Genomic DNA, 22,359 nt, shown 5'->3' on the forward strand with positions numbered 1-22,359 from the left:
AAACTTAAAGCACTAGCTTTTCTCTTATCTTTTTTGAACTTAAGTCAGTCCTTCCTGCCTATGCGGTTTACACTCTCTTCTATAGCCAGCAAATAACACAACTCTACCTGCACGTTATTTCTCTGAATTTGAATACAACAACCATATGCAATTGTGTTTGGATCCTCAACGTTCTGTATGATGATCTCAAGGTATAAATGCATGGTAGGGGTCAAGACCAGAGGAAGCAAGGTGAGTGTGCTCTTGGAGTCATTCAAGTTAAATGATGAGGGCCAGAACTATAGTCACAAGGAGAAGAAAAGTGAGAAGATTTGAGAGACAGTTGGGCTTCCCTGGTGGCTCAGAGGGTAAAGCGTCTGCCTGCAATGCAGGAGACCTGGGTTCGATCCCTGGGCCAGGAAGATCCTCTGGAGAAGGAAATGGCAATCTACTCTAGTACTCTTGCCTGGAAAATCCCATGGACAGAGAAGCCTAGTAGACTACAGTCCATGGGATCGCGAAGAGTTGGACACGACTGAGCGACTTCACTTTCTTTCTTTTCTTGGCAAACATAAAATATTACAGCTGAAAGAAACCTAAGAGTTCTTCTACTTCTTTCTTCAAACAGATAAGGAAACAAGGCTAGGAAGCATGATCATCTTGCCCAAGGTTATATACTTAGTTAACAATGCAGGACAGGACCTAGAGAGCAATGCGTGATGTTTGTTCCACTGCTTCACACCATTCCTATGGTAGTCATAATTAAAAATATATGCATACATATATATTTCTGAAATCAGGATACATCTTACAACAGATGTCAGTAGATTTAGCAGCTTTTTCCCCTTAGAGTTACACTTCAAAATGGTGCCTTTTATAACTGTCGTTTAGTTGCTGAGTTGTATCTGACTCTTCATGACCCCATGGTCTGTAGCCCACCAGGCTCCTCTGTCCAGATTTCCCAGGCAAGAATATTCAAGTGGCTTGCCATTTCCTTCTCCAGGGTATCTTCCCAGCGATCAAACCAGTGTCTCCTGCTTGGTAGGCTGTCTTTACCTCTGAGCCACCTGGGAAACCCCTATTTTATAACTGACAACATCTTAAATTTGATGAAATATATGGTAGGTAATCCAGATGTTAACATCCTTTTATTGGAAGACCTCTGGTGCTATTGGTGAAGTTCAAGGAAATAAGCAAACACACAACATTTTAGTCTTAAAAGCAACTCTGATAAAATGCATCACCTGATCCTCACAATCACCCTTTGGAGGAGGCAGGGCAGATATGATGGGAGACACAGAGACAAAAGGCTCTCTCCATCTTGGAGCTGGAACGGACTCACTCAGGATCGAAATCACCTCTTGGATCCCCTCACCCAGCTCTTGCACCATTTCCTGGACGCTGCCTCACAAAAAACTGGCTCTGATTTCAGTCTTTCTCTGGGGGAAGAGAGTTCTGCTCGCCTCAGGAGAAGTGAGGAATCATTTCAAACTTTTTCTCCAAAGGGCAACAGTTTTCTGACCTGGGTCAGGAAGGGCATAGGAAAATCCCGCTTTTAATTTTGACTCCTGACAGGACCAATTCAAGTCCATACTCGTGGGCAGCGGGGCAGCTAGGCAGGGGCGACAAAGCAGCGGCCAAGACTGGGTCTGGCTGTGGTGATCACCGCCTCATCCCTTACTCCTCGGCGCTCTGGGGGCGGAGCCAATCCCCTGGACCTGCCCGCTTTCCCCTCACGGCTGTCTCAACCTTGACTCTGCTGGGTCCTCTGACGGAGGCCCCTCACGTGACCAGCTGCCTCATTCACTCACCCCGGGTCCTTGCGCCATAATCTCCGCCCTCCCCTTCAGAACCCCGCCCAACAGCTTGGCGCAGGCCCCGCCCCCTCCCATCTGCGGGGCGGCAGGAGGGGGCCTCGGCAGGATGGCAGTGAACCAGAGCCACACCGAGAGCCGTCGTGGGGCCCTCATCTCCACTGGCGAAAGGTGCCTGAAGGGAAGCCTGTGGAGCTGTCGGAGGGAGGAGAGGCCAGGAGAATCGGCGGTGCACAAACTCTCAGCCAGTCAGAGACTTTCCCGCCTTCTTTGCGCTCATAGCAAGCGTAGCTCTTCCCCGACCATTAGAGCCGGCGCTGCCTCGCGGGTGTTCTGGATGTGAATGTGGCGGAGGCGGGAATAGGGGTGTCGCACGTGTGAAGGGCACGTGTCCAGGGAGTGAGCCGTGTGCTGCCTCAGAAAAAAGTTGGAAGTGCAGTGGCAGGAAAGGGAAGTCACACCGACCCTCGGGGTGGCGTGCCGTGCTGTTAGGAGTGAGCTACCTTTGTAGAGTGACGGCACCAAGGTCCCAGGCTTCTAGGAGGTAGAAAAGGCACGAGTGTGGCTCTTTCTAGAAAGATCCTAAACTGTCCAGGGCCTCTCATCACCCTCAGAACTTCAAAAAGCCCCCTCTCTTCTTCGTCCCCAATCAAGGAGATGGCTGGTCTTACTTTTTTGAAAAGATGGGGACCAAAAGAAGACACGTCTGGGAAGAGTGATGTTCTCTCACCTCCCGTGGGGGCCCTGGGGTTTGCACCCATGGCTTTGTGGTGCTAGCAGTGCCTGCCGTTCACCTGTTTCCTCCAGCCTCGTCAGGTTCAGCCCAGAGTTGCCCATTTTTACTTCCCTACCCAATACCTCCAGTACTTTGGCCACCTCATGCGAAGAGTTGACGCATTGGAAAAGACTCTGATGCTGGGAGGGATTGAGGGCAGGAGGAGAAGGGGACGACCAAGGATGAGATGGCTGGATGGCATCATGGACTCGATGGACGTGAGTCTGAGTGAACTCCGGGAGATGGTGATGGACAGGGAGGCCTGGCGTGCTGCGATTCATGGGGTCGCAAAGAGTCGGACACGACTGAGCGACTGAACTGAACTGAACCCAATACCTCAGCCCCTGCTTCACTCCCCTCCTCAGTCCCCTGCCCAGGCTGTTAAGAGTCCTGTTCAAACTCCCCAACAGTTCTTAAATATGCTCCTCTCTCTGCTCAGATTTGCCCTCGTTTTCCTTTGCTCTTGCCCAGCTGTGAGACTCTGAATCCCAATGCAGTGCTCAGGTGAGGCAAAACACACCCAGATTGCTTTGAATGCATCTATCAGGAAGATCCTTTAAGACAGTACATCGTGCTGATGTCCAGATCTGTTTTTTCTATGCTTCCTTCCCCAGAATATTTTCTTGACAGATTTATACACTCTGAAGGCTGTACATCCTCCCTTGGCCCTGAAGGACGGCTGCTGTTTTGTTCAGTTTTCCTAGTAGTGAGATGATTGCCCACCATACTGATGCCCTGCACGCTGGCCTGGGGAACTGAGACCTGTGTGCCTGTGGCTCTGTGCCTGGAAGCCACTTCTAATCTGGTGTTCGGGTGTCTTCTCAGCTGGGCTACGGGTTTGTCTCTCTGCTTTTCTGTTTGTGTGCTAGAGGCAAGGAATGAAGCGTGGTCTTAAAAAAATTATAGCAAATATTGATTTTATGTGAATTATCTTTGTGGAGTCCTTTCTGTGCTCTCCAATGGTTCGCCTTATTGGGGCACTGTTCTAAGGGCTTTATGTTTATAATTGCTCTATCTGCAGTGAGGATCAGTATGATTTTCCTCATGTCACAGGTGGAAAAACTGAAACAAAAAGTAATTTGCCTAAAATCATATGGTCAGGCATGTGGGAGAGCTCTGAATTTCGGTAGTGTGTATTCATGTCTCTACGCTGGCTGCCCCTCAAAAAGGAGAACTCTGTCTCTTTTTTTCTCCTCTGCAAGCAAAGCTCTGTCAGGGCTCTACCTTTTCGGATAGAAACTACTTTACAGAAATAGCTTGAGAGGAAGAAGATTGGTTATATTTTGACTTCTCCTGACTATTCACAATACACAGTTAAGAAATTCATCACAGCTTGGCTGTGTTATGTGGAGATTTTTTTCTGATCCCAGCTGAAAAGTCATAAATGTATGAGCCAGACTGTACTGGTAAAAAGGAAGATACTGATTGAGTTTTGTTTTTTAAAAATATCCATATTTTAAAGTGTGCATGTAATACCGTTTAGAAAAGTTGGGAAACATTTAATTACTCCAAATTCTTACATGAAGTGCTTTTTATATTTTGGTATGTATCCTTTTGCACATCCCCCTGTGGAAATACACACACCTTCCCCTATCAGACTGCTTTGTAATTTGTTTTCCTCATTTACTGATGTATTGAGAATGCTTTGCAGTATTGGCATCTATTAATACATCATTACTTTTGATGTCTGGTACTCCAATATGCAGACATTTTTGCTCAAGCCACTATCTGGGATAAGTCTGGTTTTAATTTGTCATTGCTATAAACATTGCCACAGTGAATTTCTTAAAGATTTATTTTTGTTCACCTATCAAAATGTTTCTTTCAGACATATTCCTGAAAGTGAAATTGTGGGGTCAGAAGACATAGACTTTTAAAAAATAATTATTTGTTATTTATTTAAATATTTATTTTTATTTATTTGGCTGTGTTGAGTCTTGATTTTGGCACACAAACCTTTGTTGTGGCCTGTGGGATCTTTAGTTCTGGTGTGCAGGATCTAGTTCCTGGACCAGGAATTGAACCCAGGCCTGCATTGGGAGCTTGAAGTCTTAACTGCTGGACCACCAGGGAAGTCCCCAGAGGACATAGACTTAAAAATTTTTTTTTACATATTTATATAAAAATCCTTGTAAAAATATTTTTAAATATTACACATATTTTATATTTAACATATTTATAAATGGAAATATATTTATTGCAAATTCCCCCTACGGTTTCAGTTTCAGTTCAGTTGTTCAGTCGTGTCTGACTCTTTGCGATCCCGTGAACCACAGCACGCCAGGCCTCCCTGTCCATCACCAACTCTCGGAGTCCACCCAAACCCATGTCCACTGAGTCAGTGATGCCATCCAACCATCTCATCCTCTGCCGACCCCTTCTCCTCCTGCCCTCAATCTTTCCCAGCATCAGGGTCTTTTCAAATGAGTCAGTTCTTCGCATCAGGTGGCCAAAGTATTGGAGTTTCAGCTTCAGCATCAGTCCTTCCAATGAATATTCAGGACTGATCTCCTTTAGGATGAACTGGTTAGATCTCCCTGCAGTCCAAGGGACTCTCAAGAATCTTCTCCAACACCTCTGTTCAAAAGCATCAATTCGTCTGCATTCAGCTTTCTTTATAGTCCAATTCTCACATCCATACATGACCACTGGAAAAATCCCCCTACAGAACTGTATCAATTTACATTCTTTTTAATACTTTGTGTCCAATTTCACCTTGCCAACACTGAATGTTAATCTTTGATAGCTCTGCCAGTCTGATAGGAAAGGAAAGGAAAGTGAAGTTGCTCAGTCATATCTGACTCTTTGCGACTCCATGGACTGTAGCTTACCAGGCTCCTCCATCCATGGAATTTTCCAAGCAAGAGTACTGGAGTGGGTTTCCATTTCCTTCTCCAGAAGATCTTCCTGACTCAGGGATTGAACTCAGGTCTCCCGCGTTGCAGGCAGACACTTTGCCATTTGAGCCACCAGGGAAGCTAGTCTGATAATGGAATCCAAATAATGAAATCTTTTTTTAAAGTTTTATTGCTAATGAAATTATTTTTGTCTTATGGTTATCGACTATATATGTATTTGGTGTTTCTTGGTTCATAAATATCCTCCACTTTTTGGCTAATTTGTTCATCATTTTTGTGTGGTAAAAACACATAACAAAAATTACTATCTTAACCATTAAAAAATAAAAATTGTATATAAAGTATATAACAATAATGTAATGTACACAGTGAAATGATTATTGCAGTCAAGTTAGTTAACATTTCATTTCCTCAAATAATTACCTTTTTGTTTTAGTGTGATGAAAGCACTTCAAATCTACTCTCTTAGCATATTTCCAGTGTTCAATACAGTATTATTAAATACAGTCTTCACGCCTGCATATTAGATCTCTAGACTTATTCATCTTCAGTTCAGTTGAGTTCCTCAGTCGTTTCCGACTTTTTGCAGCCCCATGGACTGCAATACACCAGGCTTCCCTGACCATCAGCAACTCCCAGAGCTTGCTCAAACTCATGTCCACCGAGTCGGTGATGCCATCCAATCGTCTCATCCTCTGTTGACGCCTTCTCATGCTGCCTTCAATCTTTCCCAGCATCAGGGTCTTTTCCAGTGAGTCAGTTCTTCGCATCAGGTGGCCAGACTATTGGAGCTTCAGCTTCAGCATCAGTCCTTCCAGTGAATATTCAGGACTGATTTCCTTTAGGACTGACTAGTTTGATCTCCTTTCAGTCCAAGGGACTCTCAACAGTCTTCTCCAACACCACAGTTCAAAAGCATCAGTTCTTATGCATTAAGCTTTCTTTATGGTCCAAGTCTCACATCCATACATGACTACTGGAAAAACCATAGCTTTGACTAGATGGACCTTTGTTGGCAAAGTAATGTCTCTGCTTTTTAATATGCTGTCTAGGTTGGTCATAGCTTTTCTTCCAAGGAGCAAGCGTCTTTTAATTTCATGGCTGCAGTCACCATCTGCAGTGATTTTGGAGACCAAGAAAATAAAGTCTGTCACTGTTTCCATTGTTTACCCATCTATTTGCCATGAAGTGACAGGACCAGATACCATGATCTTTGTTTTTTGAATGTTGAGTTTCAAGCCATCTTTTTTCACTCTCTTCTTTCACTTTCATCAAGAGGCTTTTTAGTTCCTCTTCACTTTCTACCATAAGGGTGTTGTCATCTGCATGTCTGAGGTTATTGATATTTTCCCCAGCAGTCTGATTCCAGCTTGTGCTTCATCCAGCCCGGCATTTCACGTGATGTATTCTGCATAGAAGTTAAATAAGCGGGGTGACAATATTCAGCCTTGATGTACTCCTTTCCCGATTTGGAACCAGTCCATTATTCCATGTGCGGTTCTAACTGTTGCTTCCTGACCTGCATACAGGTTTCTCAAGAGGCAGGTCAGGTGGTCTGGTATTCCCATCTCTTTCAGAATTTTGCACAGTTTGTTGTGATCCACACAATCAAAGGCTTTGGGGTAGTCAATAAAGCAGAAGTAGATGTTTTTCAACTCTCTTGCTTTTTCAATGATCCAGCAGATGTTGGCAATTTGATCTCTGGTTCCTCTGCCTTTTCTAAACCCAGCTTGAACATCTGAAAGTTCTTGGTTCAGGTACTGTTGAAGCCTCGCTTGGAGAATTTTGAGCATTACTTTGCTAGCGTGTGAGATGAGTGCAATTGTGCGGTAGTTTGAGCATTGTTTGCCATTGCCTTTCTTTGGGATTGGAATGAAAACTGACCTTTTCCAGTCCTGTGGCCACTGCTGAGTTTTCCAAATTTGCTGGCATATTGAGTGCAGCACTTTCACAGCATCATCTTTTAGGATTTGAAATAGCTGAGCTGGAATTCCGTCACTTCCACTAGCTTTGTTCGTAGTGATGCTTCTTAAGGCCAATTGGACTTTGCACTCCAGGGTGTCTGGCTCTACATGACTGATCACACCATCGTGGTTACCTGGGTCATTCAGATCTTTTTTGTATAGTTCTCATGCGTATTCTTGCCACCTCCTCTTAATATCTTCTGCTTCCCATACCATTTCTGTTCTTTATTGTGCCCATCTTTGCATGAAATGTTCCCTTGGTATCTTTGATTTTCTTGAAGAAATCTCTAGTCTTTCCTAGTCTATTGTTTTCATCTGTTTCTTTGCATTAATCACTTAGGAAAGTGTTCTTATTTCTCCTTGCTATTGTTTGGAACTCTGCATTCAGAGGGTATATCTTTCCTTTTCTCCTTTACCTTTTGCTTCTCTTCTTTTCTCAGCTATTTGTAAGGCCTCCTCAGACAACCATTTTGCCTTTTTGCATTTCTTCTTGGGGATAGTTTTGGTCACCGCCTCCTATACAATGTTACAAACTTCCATCCATAGTTCTTCAGGCACTCTATCATGATCTAGTCCCTTGAATCAATTTGTCACTTCCAGTGTATAATCGTAAGGGATTTGATTTAGGTCATACCTGAATGGTCTAGTGGTTTTCCCTACTTTCTTCAATTTACTCATCTTACATAGCTCTAAATTTGTATCCTTGCCTAACATTTCCCCATTTTCCTCATCCCCTCAACCCCCAATAACTACTGTTATACTCTTTGCTTCTATGAATCTGATTTTGTTTTAGATTCCACATGTGGGTGAAATCGTATAATTGTCTTTGTCTCTGCGATTGCACTTAGCACAATGTCCTCAAGGTTCACCCATGTGGTGGCATGTGACAATATTCCTTCCTTTTTAAGCCTGAATAATATTCCATTGTATGTATATACCACATTTTGTTTCTCCATTCACTGATAGACTTTTAGATTGCTTCCTCCTCTTGGCTATTATGAATATGAGTGCACAAATATCTTTTTGAGACCTTGTTTTCAATTCTTTTTGACATATACCCAGAAGTGGGATTTCTGGACCATGGAGTAATTCTATTTTTAATTTTTGAGGCAACTCCATACTGTTCCATAGTGCCTGAACCACTTTACAATCCCACCAAGAGTGCACAGAATTTTCAACCTGTCAATATTCTAGGCCACAAACACCAAGGATATCTTTTTCAATAGTAGTCACCCTAATAGGTGTGAGGTGATATCTCATTTGTGGTTTTGATTTGCATTTATCTGATGATTAATAATGTTGAGCATCTTCTGGTGTTTTTTGCTATTTATATATTATTTTGGAGAAATGTCTATTTAAATCCTCTGTCCATTGAAAGAATTTTTTTCTTTTAAACTTTTTATTTCGTATTGAGGTATAGCCAGTTAACAATGTGATAGTTTCAGGTGAAAAGCAAAAAGACTCAGTCATGCGTATACATGTATCCATTCTCCCGCAGACTCCCCTCCCATCCAGGCTACCGCGTAACACTGAGCAGAGTTCCATGTGCTATACAGTAGGTCCTTGTTGGTTATCCCCTTGGCCATTTTTAAATTAGATTTGTTGTTGTTGAGTTGTATGAGTTCTTTATATATCCTAGATGGGCTGTGTGTGTGTGTGTGTGTGTGTGTGTGAGCCAGTCTTTGTCACTCAGTCAGGCAATGTAAAACTGTCTTAATTTTTACTTCCTGATCAGGCAGAGCCTCATTGTCAGCCAGAGGTAACTGTTCTAGAGCCTTCTCAGGTTTCTTCTGAGCGTGAACCCAGCCCTGATATGTGAAAGCACCCAGTCTGTGATGCTTTCTAGATTCCCATGAACATGTTAGAAGTTTTCAAAGCCTTTATTTCTCAAAGCATCTCATTCCCCAGTCTTTTCTTCCTGTCTTTTAAGTTTTTTATTGTTTGCCCCCCAAAATCATCTTTTGCCCCACTTAACAGCTCTCACACATTTTGAAATGTTGTTTAACAAACATGCCCTGGGTAGCTGCCTTAATCCTGAGAGAATTCTGAGCTAGTCCTCCAGGGAACCCCTGGACAGGTCAAAGCAGAAAACCACAGTAAGGTCTGTTCTTCTCCCCTCACCCCAGTACTTTGTACTTATACTGAGAATGTGGGTTGCTGTTTCAGAGCTGTGCCAAGCTAGGGAGTGGAGGAGTACTGGCCTAAGTTGAAGTGCACAAAGCTCTTATTGACGCTCTTATTTTTTTTCTTGATTAAACATTCCCCTGGTTGCTATCAGTTTTGATTAGATTCTAGAGTTCTAGACTGGCTTTTAGAGATCCCTGTTCCGCTATTGTAGCTGACATCCATTTTTTCATACTCTTTTAAGAAGGACTTTTTAGCCATATACTATTACCCTAATTCCAGTTGTTATTACCTCATATCAGGACTATGTTAGTTCTTAAATGGATCCCTCTGACATATCACCATTTCCTTGATCATGTGACCTACCTGCTGAGACAGCTGCAGGCCACAGTTCTGCCTTGCCTGTTGAATGATGTGTCTAGTGCTGGTCCCAGCACGGGCCCAGCTTTATCTCACTATTCCTCCTAATCACACTTCCATGATGTTTTGATAAATTCACGCAGGTAGGCTGCTCCCAAGTATACAGTGTTCTTTCCACTGATGCTGTTTGCATCCCATCAGGACTGTCCCCTACCCTCACTTCTGCCCAATGAAACACTATTCATCTCTTAAGAATCAGCTCAAATTTCAATTTTTCTAGAAAATCATTCCTAATTGCTTCTATCAAGAGCTGATCTCTACCTGCCATGATATTTTGTTCTGCCTATGTGATGCATATCATGTTTTTCTTGCTTTATTACTTATATCCATGTTTTCATTCATTCATTCAATAAATATTAATAGCATATATATATATATAACTAAGAAAGAGAAAAAACCCCAATAGGATTCTGTAAGAGTAGGATGGGTCCAGGGTTTTCAGGTTAGGAGTGAAGGGAGAACATGGCAGACATGTCAGAGGATCCTGTACTTCACTTCATATGTCTCACCTTCTTTACCAGAGTCCAAGAAACAGCTTCATTAACGCAGTGCTTTATATAAAATGCACAAGAAGTATAAGAATTAGTGGACTTTAAGAATAGAATTAGGTTTGCTAAGAAAGAAAAAAAAAAAGAACCCAGTGATAAAGAGGAAGACAAGTGTGAGTTGTCAGAGAATAAGATCATTTCAATTCCTTTCTATTTTAATAAAATAGTAGCAGTAGCACCAGCAGCAGCCAATAACCTCCCTCCAGGCTAGAAACTGCACCGAGAGCTTTGTTTGTGTCTTTTCGTATAACTCCTAAACCACGTGCTGTCCGCCTTTCTTTTCTGCAGTGTCTTGAAGCAGTGTGAGGATGTGGACCTCTGCTTCCTGCAGAAACCAGTGGAATCCCATCTCTTTAATGGCACAAAGAAAGGAACGCTGTTTCTCACTTCATACCGGGTAATTTCTCTCTTTTTAATCTAATTTATTTTATTTATTTATTTTTTCACTGTGCTGGGTCTTCATTGCTATGCCCGGGCTTTTTCTAGTTGTGGTGAGTTGGGGTTACTCTGTAGTTGTGGTGCTCGGGCTTCTCATTGCAGTGGCTTCTCTTGTTCAGGAGCACAGGCTCTAGGGCGCTCGGGCTCAGGAGTTGTGGCACACAGGCTTAGCTGCCCTGTGGCATGTGGAATCTTCTTGGACTAGGAATCGAACCCATGTCCCCTGCATTGGCAGGCAGATTCCTAACCATTGAACCCCCAGGAAAGTCCCATAACAGGTAAGTTCTGCTTCTCCTTTGATCTAATTAACTCTACATTTATTTCCCTTAAAAGGGAGAGAGGTTAAACCTTGACTTTCAAAATGTTTTGAAACGTTACCACTTGGAGATTTTCCTTGTTGAAGAGTGATGGGAGAAAATCTGTGATGTTTCTCAATTAGGCCAGGATGCCAAAGCAGCCTCGACTTTAGGATTGTTCTTCTATGTCTCAACGCATGGACGAATCGCATTCCTTTCCCAAAGTTTCTTTCCTTTCTTAGGTGGTCTTCGTGACTTCACACTTAGTCAATGACCCCATGCTTTCTTTTATGATGCCCTTTGACCTGATGAGTGACTGCACCATTGAACAACCAATTTTCGCCCCCAACTACATTAAAGGAACCATTCAGGCAGCTCCGGGTGGTAAGTGTCCCCCTCAGAAGTGTATTTTTTCTCAAAAGCTTGTAGAAAGTTTAAGATTCAGGCTCCACTGGGTGGTGCTTCTCTCCATGCTTCCGGCAGTGCTTCTGTTACCAGCGTGCCAGCCTCTTAGTGAGTGTCTGCCATTTCTCCCCCCAGGTGGCTGGGAAGGACAAGCTGTTTTTAAGTTATCCTTCAGGAAAGGAGGTGCCATCGAATTTGCCCAACTGATGATAAAAGCTGCCTCTGCTGGTGAGTGATGCTGATAAAGATATCAAGCTCTTTGGGATTTGGGGGCCTGGATAATTGGAATAGGATGGTTAACTAGTGAAGACTTCTGGCCTCTGTGGTCAGGATGGTGGTATTTCCCCACGTTGTTGTTTAGTCGCTAAGCTGTGTCTGACTTTTTTCAGCTTCATGTACTGTGTAGCCTGCCAGGCTCCTCTGTCCGTGGGATTTCCCAGGCAAGAATACTAAAGCAGGTTGCCATTTCCTTCTCCAGATTTCACATGTATTCAGTGGGTATTTCCTGAGCCTACTGACTATGTACCAAGTACCCTACTACATGCTAGGAACATAACCTGAAGAAGTTCACAATCTAGTGGGAATTTACAGGCAGACACCTGAGTGATTTTACCTTAGTAAATCATTCGGATAGTCTCTTGTCCGTTTAAGTGGCTGCATCATTGAATACTCTTGTTTTTGGTGGAGTTACCTTGGCTCTTCTTCCTCTGGCATGCCTTCTTGTCTTCTCTCTGGCTATAGCTTTGCTCTTCTTGGGTTTAATTCTCATTTTTCACGGGACTAAAGCATGGGAAGAGATACTGTCAAGTCCTGCAGCACTGATCTAGTAGATGTACCAGAGGACTCTTTTCAAACTTAGAATACAAGTAATCTTTTAATTCAATGTAGCTTCACTTTGTATCCCTCACTCTCTCAGTTTTTGTATTCCAATCCAGCTGGACTTCTTTGTACCTTGCTCTCCCATCTCTGAGCCTTCAGGCTATTTGCTCTGTCTGGAATGCTCTTCTTTCTCCCTTGCTTTCCACCACCAACTCCAGTCTAGTTAAGATGCACATGGTCTGGTGGAAATAGACATATGCAAGAATAATACATTATCCTATCTTACGGTGGGCTTTCCTGGTGGCTCAGAGGTAAAGAATCCGCTTGCAATGCAGGAAATACAGAAGTGGATTTGATCCCTGGGCTGGGAAGATCCTCTGGAGAAGGAAATGGCAACCCACTCCAGTATTCTTGCCTTGGAGACCCCATGGACAGAGGAACCTGGCGGGCTACAGTCCATGGGGTCACAAAGAGTTGGACACAACTGAGCACATCCCACCCAGTTAAGATAATGCTAGCTATTGAAACAGATAAACCCCAAATTATCAGTGACTTAAGATAGTGGTGGAGAAGGAAATGACAACCCATTCCAGTATTCTTGCCTGGGAAATCCTATGGACAGAGGAGCCTGACGGGCTGCAATCCATGGGGTGGCAAAAAATCAGACATAACTAAGCGACTAAACAAACAACAATAAGGTAATGGATATTACCACTTATATAAAGGCCAGTTGGGAACTTCTCTGACAGTTCAGTGGTTAAAATTTCCCGTTTCATCGCAGACAGTGTGAGTTCTATCCCTAGCCTGGAGCTCAGACCCCACATGCCTCAGGGCCAAAAAAGCAGAGCATAAAACAGAAGCAGTATGGCAACAAATTCAATAAAGACTTTAAAAATGGCTCCCATCAAAATAAACCTTAAAAAGAGGCCAATCAGCAGGGGTTAAAGGGACCTCTGTTCCACACAGCCCTTCAGGGACACAGGGTAGTAGAGTCTCATCATTAACACATGGCTTCCACAGCCTCTTTGGGTGGTCAGCAGAGTGAGGAAGAGAGTAAAGATCTCACCTGGGATGTTTTCATGGGCCAGGCACGGAAGCTGTGTACATTGCTTCTGGTCATATGCCATAGGGCAGAAATTAGTGTGGCAGGTTGACAATGGTTCTGAAAATATAATCCTCAGAATCTTTGAATGTTACTTTGTTAAAAAAAAAAAAAAGCTTTTCAGATATAATTAAGGATCTTGAGATGAGAGAATTACTCTAGATTACTCAAATACCATCAAATACTAAATACCATTAAAGTGTCCTTATAAAAGAGATGCAGAGACTAACAGAAGCTTTCTTTGGTAATGTCATTGTTGTTCAGTCAGTAAGCCATGTCCAACTCTTTATGACCCCATGGACTGCAGCATGCCAAGCTTCCCTGTCCTTCACTCTCTCCCAGAGTTTGCTCAAACTCATGTCCACTGAGTCAATGCCATCCAAGCATCTCATCCTCTGTGGCCCCCTTCTCCTCCTGCCCTCAACATTTCCCAGCATCAGGGTCTTTTCCGATGAGTCATCTCTTTGCATCAGGTGGCCAAAGTATTGGAGTGTCAGCTTCAGTATCAGTCCTTCCAATGCATATTCAGGGTTGATTTCCTTTAGGATTGATGGGTTTGATCTGCTTGCTGTCCAAAGGACTCTCAGGAGTCTTCTCCAGCACTGCAGTTCAAAAGCATCAATTCTTCAAGGGTGCTCAGCCTTCTTTATGGCCCAACTCTCACATCCATACATGACAACTGGAAAAACCATAGCTTTGATCATATAGACCTTTGTTGGCAAAGTGATGTCTCTGCTTTTTAAAACACTGTTTACGTTTGTCATAGCTTTTCTTCCAAGGAGCAAACATCTTAATTTCATGGCTGCAGCCACCACCTGCAGGGTACTGCCATTATGTTGGCCTTTAATGGAGTTATCTTGACAACTTGATAGAATCGTCACTGGAAAATTTTTTCTGAATCCCTATTATGGTGGGTGTTATGCTAGGCCTTCAGTAAGCACAGGAAAATATACACAATCACTGTCTTCAGGAAGCATACAGTTGAGGACAAGGACAGAATATATTTTAAATCTTATATCCTGGGAGCATTGCCGGACACTCATGTAACATGTTGGTTAAAACTCTGTTAATTATTTGGTTGATAGTTGCTGTATATCTGTCTTAAAAGAATTAAAGAGCCCTTATTTTGCCAAATTTGTCTTCTCAGCTGCCAGAGGAATTCCACTTGGAAGTGTAAATTACTGGTTTGACACTTCAGGACTGTACATAATTACTGTCCCAGGGGCTGCAGTGTGCTCCTCACAGACACCTTGTCCAGGTGAGGTATGGCAGGGAGGTTCTTCCTGGGAGGTGGAAAGGTGTGCCCAGGGCTCACAGATCTAATCACGGATAGCTTGCCTCCAACTCTGCTGCAGGAGAAGCAGCGGAGTTTTGGAGGTTGGAAAATAGTTGAGTCCATGATTTCATTTCCAGATTCAAACCCGGTGGCAAGCCAGTAAGTGACCGGCTTTCCATTTCAGACTTTGTTGTTGTTCAGTCACTCAGTCGTGTCCGACTCTTTGCAACCCCATGGACTGCAGCACACCAGGCTTCCCTGTCCTTCACCAGCTCCCAGAGCTTGCTCAAGCTCATGTCCATCGAGTCAGTGATGCCATCCAACCATCTCGTCCTCTGTCATCCCCTTCTCCTCCTGCCTTCAATTTTCCCAGCATCAGAGTATTTTCTACTGAGTTGGCTCTTCGCATCAGGTGGCCAAAGTATTAGAGGTTCAGCTTCAGCAGCAATCCTTCCAATGAATATTCAGGATTGATTTCCTTTAGGATTGACTGGTTTGATCTCCTTGCAGTCCTAGAGACTCTCAAGAGTCTTCTCCAACACCACAGTTCAAAAGCATCAATTTCAGGCTTACTTTGATATACAAATATGGAGGATATTGGGCAACTCTCATCAGTAGGAAGTCACTTCTGCTTACAACCTGAGCAGAAATGTGTGCTCTTGGATACTCCGCATTCCTCTCTCATACAAGCACAGCCATTATGCTTGTCCACGCCCTTCATCCTCACTGAAGACTCCAATCCTGGGCTCTGTGACCTGTACCCTTTCCTGTAACTGTTGTGTCTGTCCACAGATGCTGAGCCATGTTCCCCAGAGATGTAGATCAGTACTCTCAAGTGTGGTTCACAGTCTGTGGGTGGACCACGAAAGGTCTCCTAACAGGCTGCCAACAGACCCCTAGATGCAGGCCATTTCTTGGGTTTTCCTTGGAGCATGACATGCATGTCCATCAGCATTTAGTTTGTATACAACTGATGGGTAGTTATTTCTGGCCTTTATAGTTACCTTAATCTTTAAGTGTTAATCAACTGACATTCAAAATTTTGAAGTAAGTATTGGTAAGGTTTTATAAAAATGTTTTTAAGTTGAAATTTGTGTAACATACAATTAACCATTTTAAAACGTACAAGTCAATGGTATTTAGTGTATCACAGTGCTGTGCAGCCATCAGCTCTCTTCAGTTTCAAAACTTTTCCAAGACTTCGCTGGCAGTCCAGTGGTTGATCTGCCCTTTCACTTAGGGGGTGCAGGTTTGATCCCTGGTCGGGGAGCTAAGATCCTGCATGCTGTGCTGCACAGTCAAAAAGCAAACAAACAAACCAAATGGAAAACGTTTCCATTACTCCGTAAGAATACCCCACACCCACGAAGTAATCATTCCTTGCTGTCTCCTCTCCTTTGTCTCTTGGTTTCCTCTGATCTGCTTTTTGTCTTTTTGGATTTGCCTGTTCTGTGTATATCACATAAAAGAAGCCAAGCAACAAGTGGCTTTGTGTTCGGCTTATCTCACTTAACATGATGTTTCCAAGGCTCGTCCAAGATGTAGCATGTATCAGTGCTTCACTCTCTGTGTCTGACTAGTGCTCCATTGTTTATATCATAGTTTGTTTTTTCATTCGTGCATTGATGCACATTTGGCTTGTTTCCACCTTTTGATTATTATGAGTAATAGCCGTTATAATCATTTGTATATAGGTTTCTCTGTAGACATAAGTTTTCATTTCTCTTGAGTACATACTTAGGTTTGGAATTATTGGGTGATACGGTAATTCAGTGTTTAACTTGTTTGAGAAACCACCAAACTCTTTTTCCGCAGCAACTGCACTGTTTTTTCACTCTCACCAGCAATGTACAAGTTCCTATTTCTCCATATCGTCGTCAATGCTTGTTATTTTCCTTTCTTTTTGCTCGTTGTTTATATTAAAGTCATCCTAGTGAGGTGAGGTGATATCTCATTATAATTTTAACTTGCATTTTCTTAATGACCAATGGTATTGAATATCTTTTCATGTGCTTGTTGACCATTTGTGTATCTTCTCTGGAGCTGTATCTATTCAAGTCCTTTGCCCATTTTAAAGTATTTATTTATTTATTCATCTTTGGCCACACTGTGTGTTTGTTGCTGCTCTTGGGCAGCAAGCAGGGGCTACCTGTTTCTGCACTGTGCTTGCTTGCAAGCTTCTCATTGCAGTGGCTTCTCCTGTTGCAGAGCACGGGCCCTAGAGAGTGTGGGCACAGGCCTCGTTGCTCTGCAGCATGTGGGACCTTCCCGGACCAGAGATTGAACCCACGTCACCTGCATTGGCGGGTGGATTCTTAACCGCTGCACCACCAGGGAAGCCCAAGTGTGGTGTTTAATTTCCAGAAATTTGTGAATTTTCCAGTTTTACTTCTGTTGTTGATTTATAAATTAATCCCTTTGTGATGAGAGAAGCTACTTTGTATGACATCTACCTTTTAAAATCTATCCAGAGTTAATTTGTTGCCTAATATATGGTCTATTCTGAAAAATACCACATGTGTCCTCGAGAGTACCAGGGTCCCAGGTGGCACTAGTGGTAAAGAATCCGCCTGCCAGTGCAGGAGGCATAAGAGATGTAGGTTCGATCCCTGGGTCAGGAAGATCCCCTGGAGAAGGGAAAATTCCATGGGCAGAGGAGCCTGGTGGGCTACAGTCCATGGGGTCACAAAGAGTTGGACACGGCTGATCAACTGAGCATTTGAGAGTAACGTGCATTCTGTTGTTGGGCAGAGTGTCCTATGTTTGTTAGATCCAGTTGGCTTGATGTGCTTTTTCAGATCCTCTACTTCTTATTTATCTTCTCTCTGGCTGTTCTATCCATCAGTGTGAGTGAGGGATATTGAAGTCTTCAACAATTACTGTAAAATTGCTTCTTCCAATCCTGTCAGTTTTGCTTCGTATGTGTGATGGTCTGTTATCACCTGTGCAAATGTTTATAATTGTTATATTCTTTTGCTGTACTGAACGTTTTATTAACACGTAATTTTCTTCTTTATTTCTTAATGATGTAAAGTCTATTTTGTCTGATATTAGTATAGTTACTTTTGCTCTCTTTTGGTTACTATTTACATGGAATATCTTTTTTCATCCTTTACTTTTAATTATTTATGTCTTTGTATCTAGAACAAGTCTCTTAAACACATAGCATGTAGTTGAATCATGAATTTTCATTCATTCTGCCAATCTCTGTCTTTTGATTGGGGAATTTAATCCACTTGCATTTAAAGTAATTACTGATGATGGGAGCCTTCAGTTCAGTTCAGTCGCTCAGTCATGTCCAACTCTTTGCAACCCCATGAATCGCAGCACGCCAGGCCTCCCTGTCTATCACCAACTCCTGGAGTTCAGTCAGACTCATGTCCATCAAGTCAGTGATGCCATCCAGCCATCTCATCCTCTGTCGTCCCCTTCTCCTCCTGCCCCCAATCCCTCCCAGCATCAAAGTCTTTTCCAATGAGTCAACTCTTCTCATGAGGTGGCCAAAGTATTTCTACTGTTTTACTATTTGGTTTTTATATGCCTTATAGCTTTTTTGTCCCTCATTTTCTGCATCACTGTCTTCTTTTGTGGTTTAGTTGATTTTTTGATAGTGAAAAGTTTGAATTCCTTTCTCATTTCCTTTTGTTTATATTGTATAGCTTTATTTTGGGTGTGCCTACCATGGGGCTTACATTTAACATCCTAAAGTTATAGCACTGATTTGAATTTTACAATCTTAACTTCAATAACATACACATATTCTGTACCTTTACAAGCCCTCCATCTCACTCCTTTTAGTTGATATCACAAAATTATATCTCTATACACTGTGTCACCAAACACATAATCTAATATTTCCTTTAAATGCATTAGTCTCTTAAGTTATGTAGAAAACAAAAATGAAATTACAAACCTTTGTTAAAATAATATTGACTTTTATAATTGCTCAATGATTTACCGTTATTGAGATATTTATTTTTTCATATGGCTTCAAATTATTATCTAGTGTCCTTTCATTTGACTCCCTTAAGCATTTCTTGCAGGACAAGTCTAGTTGTAATTAACTCCCTCAGGTTTTGTTTATCTGGAAACATCTTTCTTTCTCTATCTGAAAGGAGTTTGGCCAGATATAGGATTCTTGTTGGATAGTTTATTTCTGGCCTCCAACATTCCTGAAGAGAAATCTGCTAATCCTCTTATTGAGGATCTCTTGTATGTAATTATTCACTTCTCTCTTGCTGCTGTCCCTTGGACTGCAAGGAGATCCAAACGGTCCATCCTAAAGGAAATCAGTCCTGAATATTCATTGGAAGGACTGATGCTGAAGCTGAAACTCCAATACTTTGGCCACCTGATGTGAAGAGCTGACTCATTTGAAAAGACCCTGATGCTGGGAAAGATTGAGGGCAGGAGGAGAAGGGGACGACAGAGCATGAGATGGTTGGATGGCATCACCAACTCAATGGACATGGGTTTGGGTGACCTCCTGGAGTTGGTGATGGACAGGGAGGCTTGGCATGCTGTGGTTCATAGGGTCACAGAGAGTTGGACACGAATGAGTGACTAAACTGAACTGAACTTGCTGCTGTCAAGAGTCTCTGTTTTGTAAGTTTGACTATAATGTGTCAGTGTGGATCCCTTTGAGTTCATCTTATTTGGAGTTTATTGAGCTTCTTGGATGTTTATATTCATGTGTTTCATCAGGTTTGAGAAGTTTTCAGTCTTTATTTCTTCAAATACTTTCTCTACATCTTTCTCTCTTTCTTCTTTTTCTGAAACTTCCACAATGTATATGTTGGTCTCCTTGGTAGTGTCCCACTGGTCCCTTGGGCTCTGTTCACTTTCCATCAATCTTTTTCTTTTTATTCCTCTCTATCTACAGCTTTTATTGTTCTATATTCAAATTTACTGGTTCTTTCTTTTGCCTATTCAAATATGAATTTGAATCCCTCTAGTGAATTTTTCATTTCAGTTATTGCACTTTTCAGCTCCAGAACTTTGTTTGTTTTGGTTTCCTGTTATGTTTTCTGTCTCTTTACTGATGTTTCTATTTTGTTCATATATCACTTTTCTTGACTTTTATACATTTTTCCTTTTGTTCTTTGAGCATCTTAATGATGATTCTTTCAATTTTTTTCTAGATAGCATAAATATTAAATATGGATTATAGAAAAATAACTTGACAGTTATCCATTCATGTTGACACAGTTAAATAATTTTGGGAATGTAGCCAGGGAGTGGAGAAGGCAATGGCACCCCACTCCAGTACTCTTGCCTGGAAAATCCCATGGATGGAGGAGCCTGGTAGGCTGCAGTCCATGGGATCGCGAAGAGTCGGGCACGACTAAGCGACTTCACTTTCACTTTTCACTTTCCTGCATTGGAGAAGGAAATGGCAACCCACTGCAGTGTTCTTGCCTGGAGAATCCCAGGGACAGTGGAGCCTGGTGGGCTGCCATCTGTGGGGTCGCACAGAGTCGGACACAACTGAAGTGACTTAGCGGTAGCAGTAGCAGTAGCCAAGGAAATAAATAAAACCCATGTTTATTATAATATTAATTGGAAAGTTGGAAGCAACATAACTCTCTGACAATCAGGTAGCACTTATCATAAGTAGCATTTATCCATATGATAAAATATTGTCCAGATTTTAATCTGTGAAATACATTAATGATATAAAGAACTTTCTTGGCAGTCCAGTGGTTAGGACTTGGCATTTTCATTGCTGAGGGCCAGATTCAGTCCCTGGTTGGGAAACTAAGAATCCCACAAACCATGCAGAGCAGCCAGGAAAAAAAGAGAAAAATAATATAAGAGCATTCTCACAATGTCAAGTAAAAAGAGCCAGATTTTAAAAAATTATTTGATTGTCATAATCATGACTGTATAAAAAATATTAACAGAGATCCTACCTATAAATATACCAAAATAATAAATTTTTGTCTTTGATGATGAAATTATAGATGACTTTTAAAAATTTATCTCTTCTCTATTTCCCAAATACATATTCCTCATTGAGCATTTTTTTTATTATCAAATCAAACTTTACTGAGTTATGTATGTATCTGTGTACAACTATTAGTATGTAGAGATTTAACTATAGGTTATTTTCATGTTAATTTGGATTCCTCCACAACAGGAAATGTTAAAGCATCCAACTGGTGATGACTGAAGGATAAGACTTTTGCATTGTTCTGTCTGAATTCTCTTCCTGTGTCAATCTGCTTCAGTATTTTTTTTATCTTCCACCTCTTTCTTACTTATTCCTTGTCTGCTCTAAAAAATGAGTAACTGATTTTTTTTTTTTCCTTCTCAGCATATCCAATTGTGATCTATGGACCCCCACCACCAGGATATAGAGCCCAACCAGGGGAATATGGAACTCCACGGGAAGGATATGGAGCCCAACCAGGGGGATATGGAGCCCCACCTATGGGATATGGAGGCCCACCTGGGGGATATGGTGTCCCACCTGGAGGATATGGAACCCCGCCTGTGGGATATGGAGTCCCACCTGGGGGATATGGAACCCCACCTGTGGGATATGGAGCCCCTCCTGGGGGATATGGTGCCCCACCTGCAGGATATGGAGCCCCACCTGGGGGATATGGAGCCCCACCTGGGGGATATGGAGCCCCTCCTGGGGGATATGGTGCCCCACCTGCAGGATATGGAGCCCCACCTGGGGGATATGGAGCCCCACCTGCAGGATATGGAGCCCCACCAGCTGGAAATGAAGCCCTACCCCCGGCATATGAACCTCCATCTGCTGGAAATACAGCTGCCTCTCACAGATCTGTGGCAGCTCAGCAGGAGACTTCTCTTCCCTCTACCTCGTCTTCTCAGGTCCATTTACCACCTTCTCAGAGTTAAATCTTGAAGATTCACCAAGCAAAGGGCACCCTAAAACTGAAGTTACAGTAAGAAGGAAGACTCAGGTAGGTGGCTGAAGTCCCATCCCAGATAGTTGTCATACCCTTTGGAAGGGCAACCTTAGAGGGAAGATGAAGCTTTACTTCCATGCCTAGATTTTAGAGGCCAAGTCAGTTCTTGATTGGGCTTCCCTGGTGGCTCAGTTGGTGAAGAATCTCCCTGCAATGCAAGAGATGCAGGTTTGATCCCTGGGTCGGGAAGATCCCCTGGGAGAAGGAAATGGCAACTCACTCCAGTATGCTTGCCTGGGAAATCCCATGGACAGAGGAGCCCGGCAGGCTATAGTCCATGGGGTTGCAAAGAGTCAGACACAACTTAGTGACTAAACCACCACCACCACCACCACCACCACCACCACCACCACCACCAATTCTTGATTAGATGGGCTAAAGGAGAAGTACATTCATACAGCTAATTCTCCAACAATTTGGTTGACATTGGCTGCATTTTTTTTTATTACATTTTTTTAAACATGCCTTGAGTCAGTTTGGAAAAACTGTTCTGCATTTTCCCCTCTCCAATTCAAGAAACATCCATTCTGCTAAGTTTGCTAGGAACTAAGATATATGTTAAAAATATCAAGTTGAGGGATTTCATGATGATGTGAT

At 42.6% G+C, this 22,359-nt stretch overlaps 1 protein-coding gene across 1 annotated transcript; it reads left to right on the plus strand.

The window, feature by feature from the left end:
* WBP2NL (WBP2 N-terminal like) lies at positions 1,903-21,691 on the plus strand. Its single transcript, XM_018049074.1, has 7 exons — positions 1,903-1,964; positions 10,771-10,879; positions 11,459-11,600; positions 11,757-11,849; positions 14,690-14,800; positions 21,135-21,263; positions 21,369-21,691. Exons 1-7 carry the CDS (start codon positions 1,903-1,905, stop codon positions 21,689-21,691), a joined length of 969 nt encoding a protein of 322 aa, XP_017904563.1.

Source organism: Capra hircus, chromosome 5 (genome assembly GCF_001704415.2).
Source record: "Capra hircus breed San Clemente chromosome 5, ASM170441v1, whole genome shotgun sequence".
NCBI classification, from domain to species: domain Eukaryota; kingdom Metazoa; phylum Chordata; class Mammalia; order Artiodactyla; family Bovidae; genus Capra; species Capra hircus.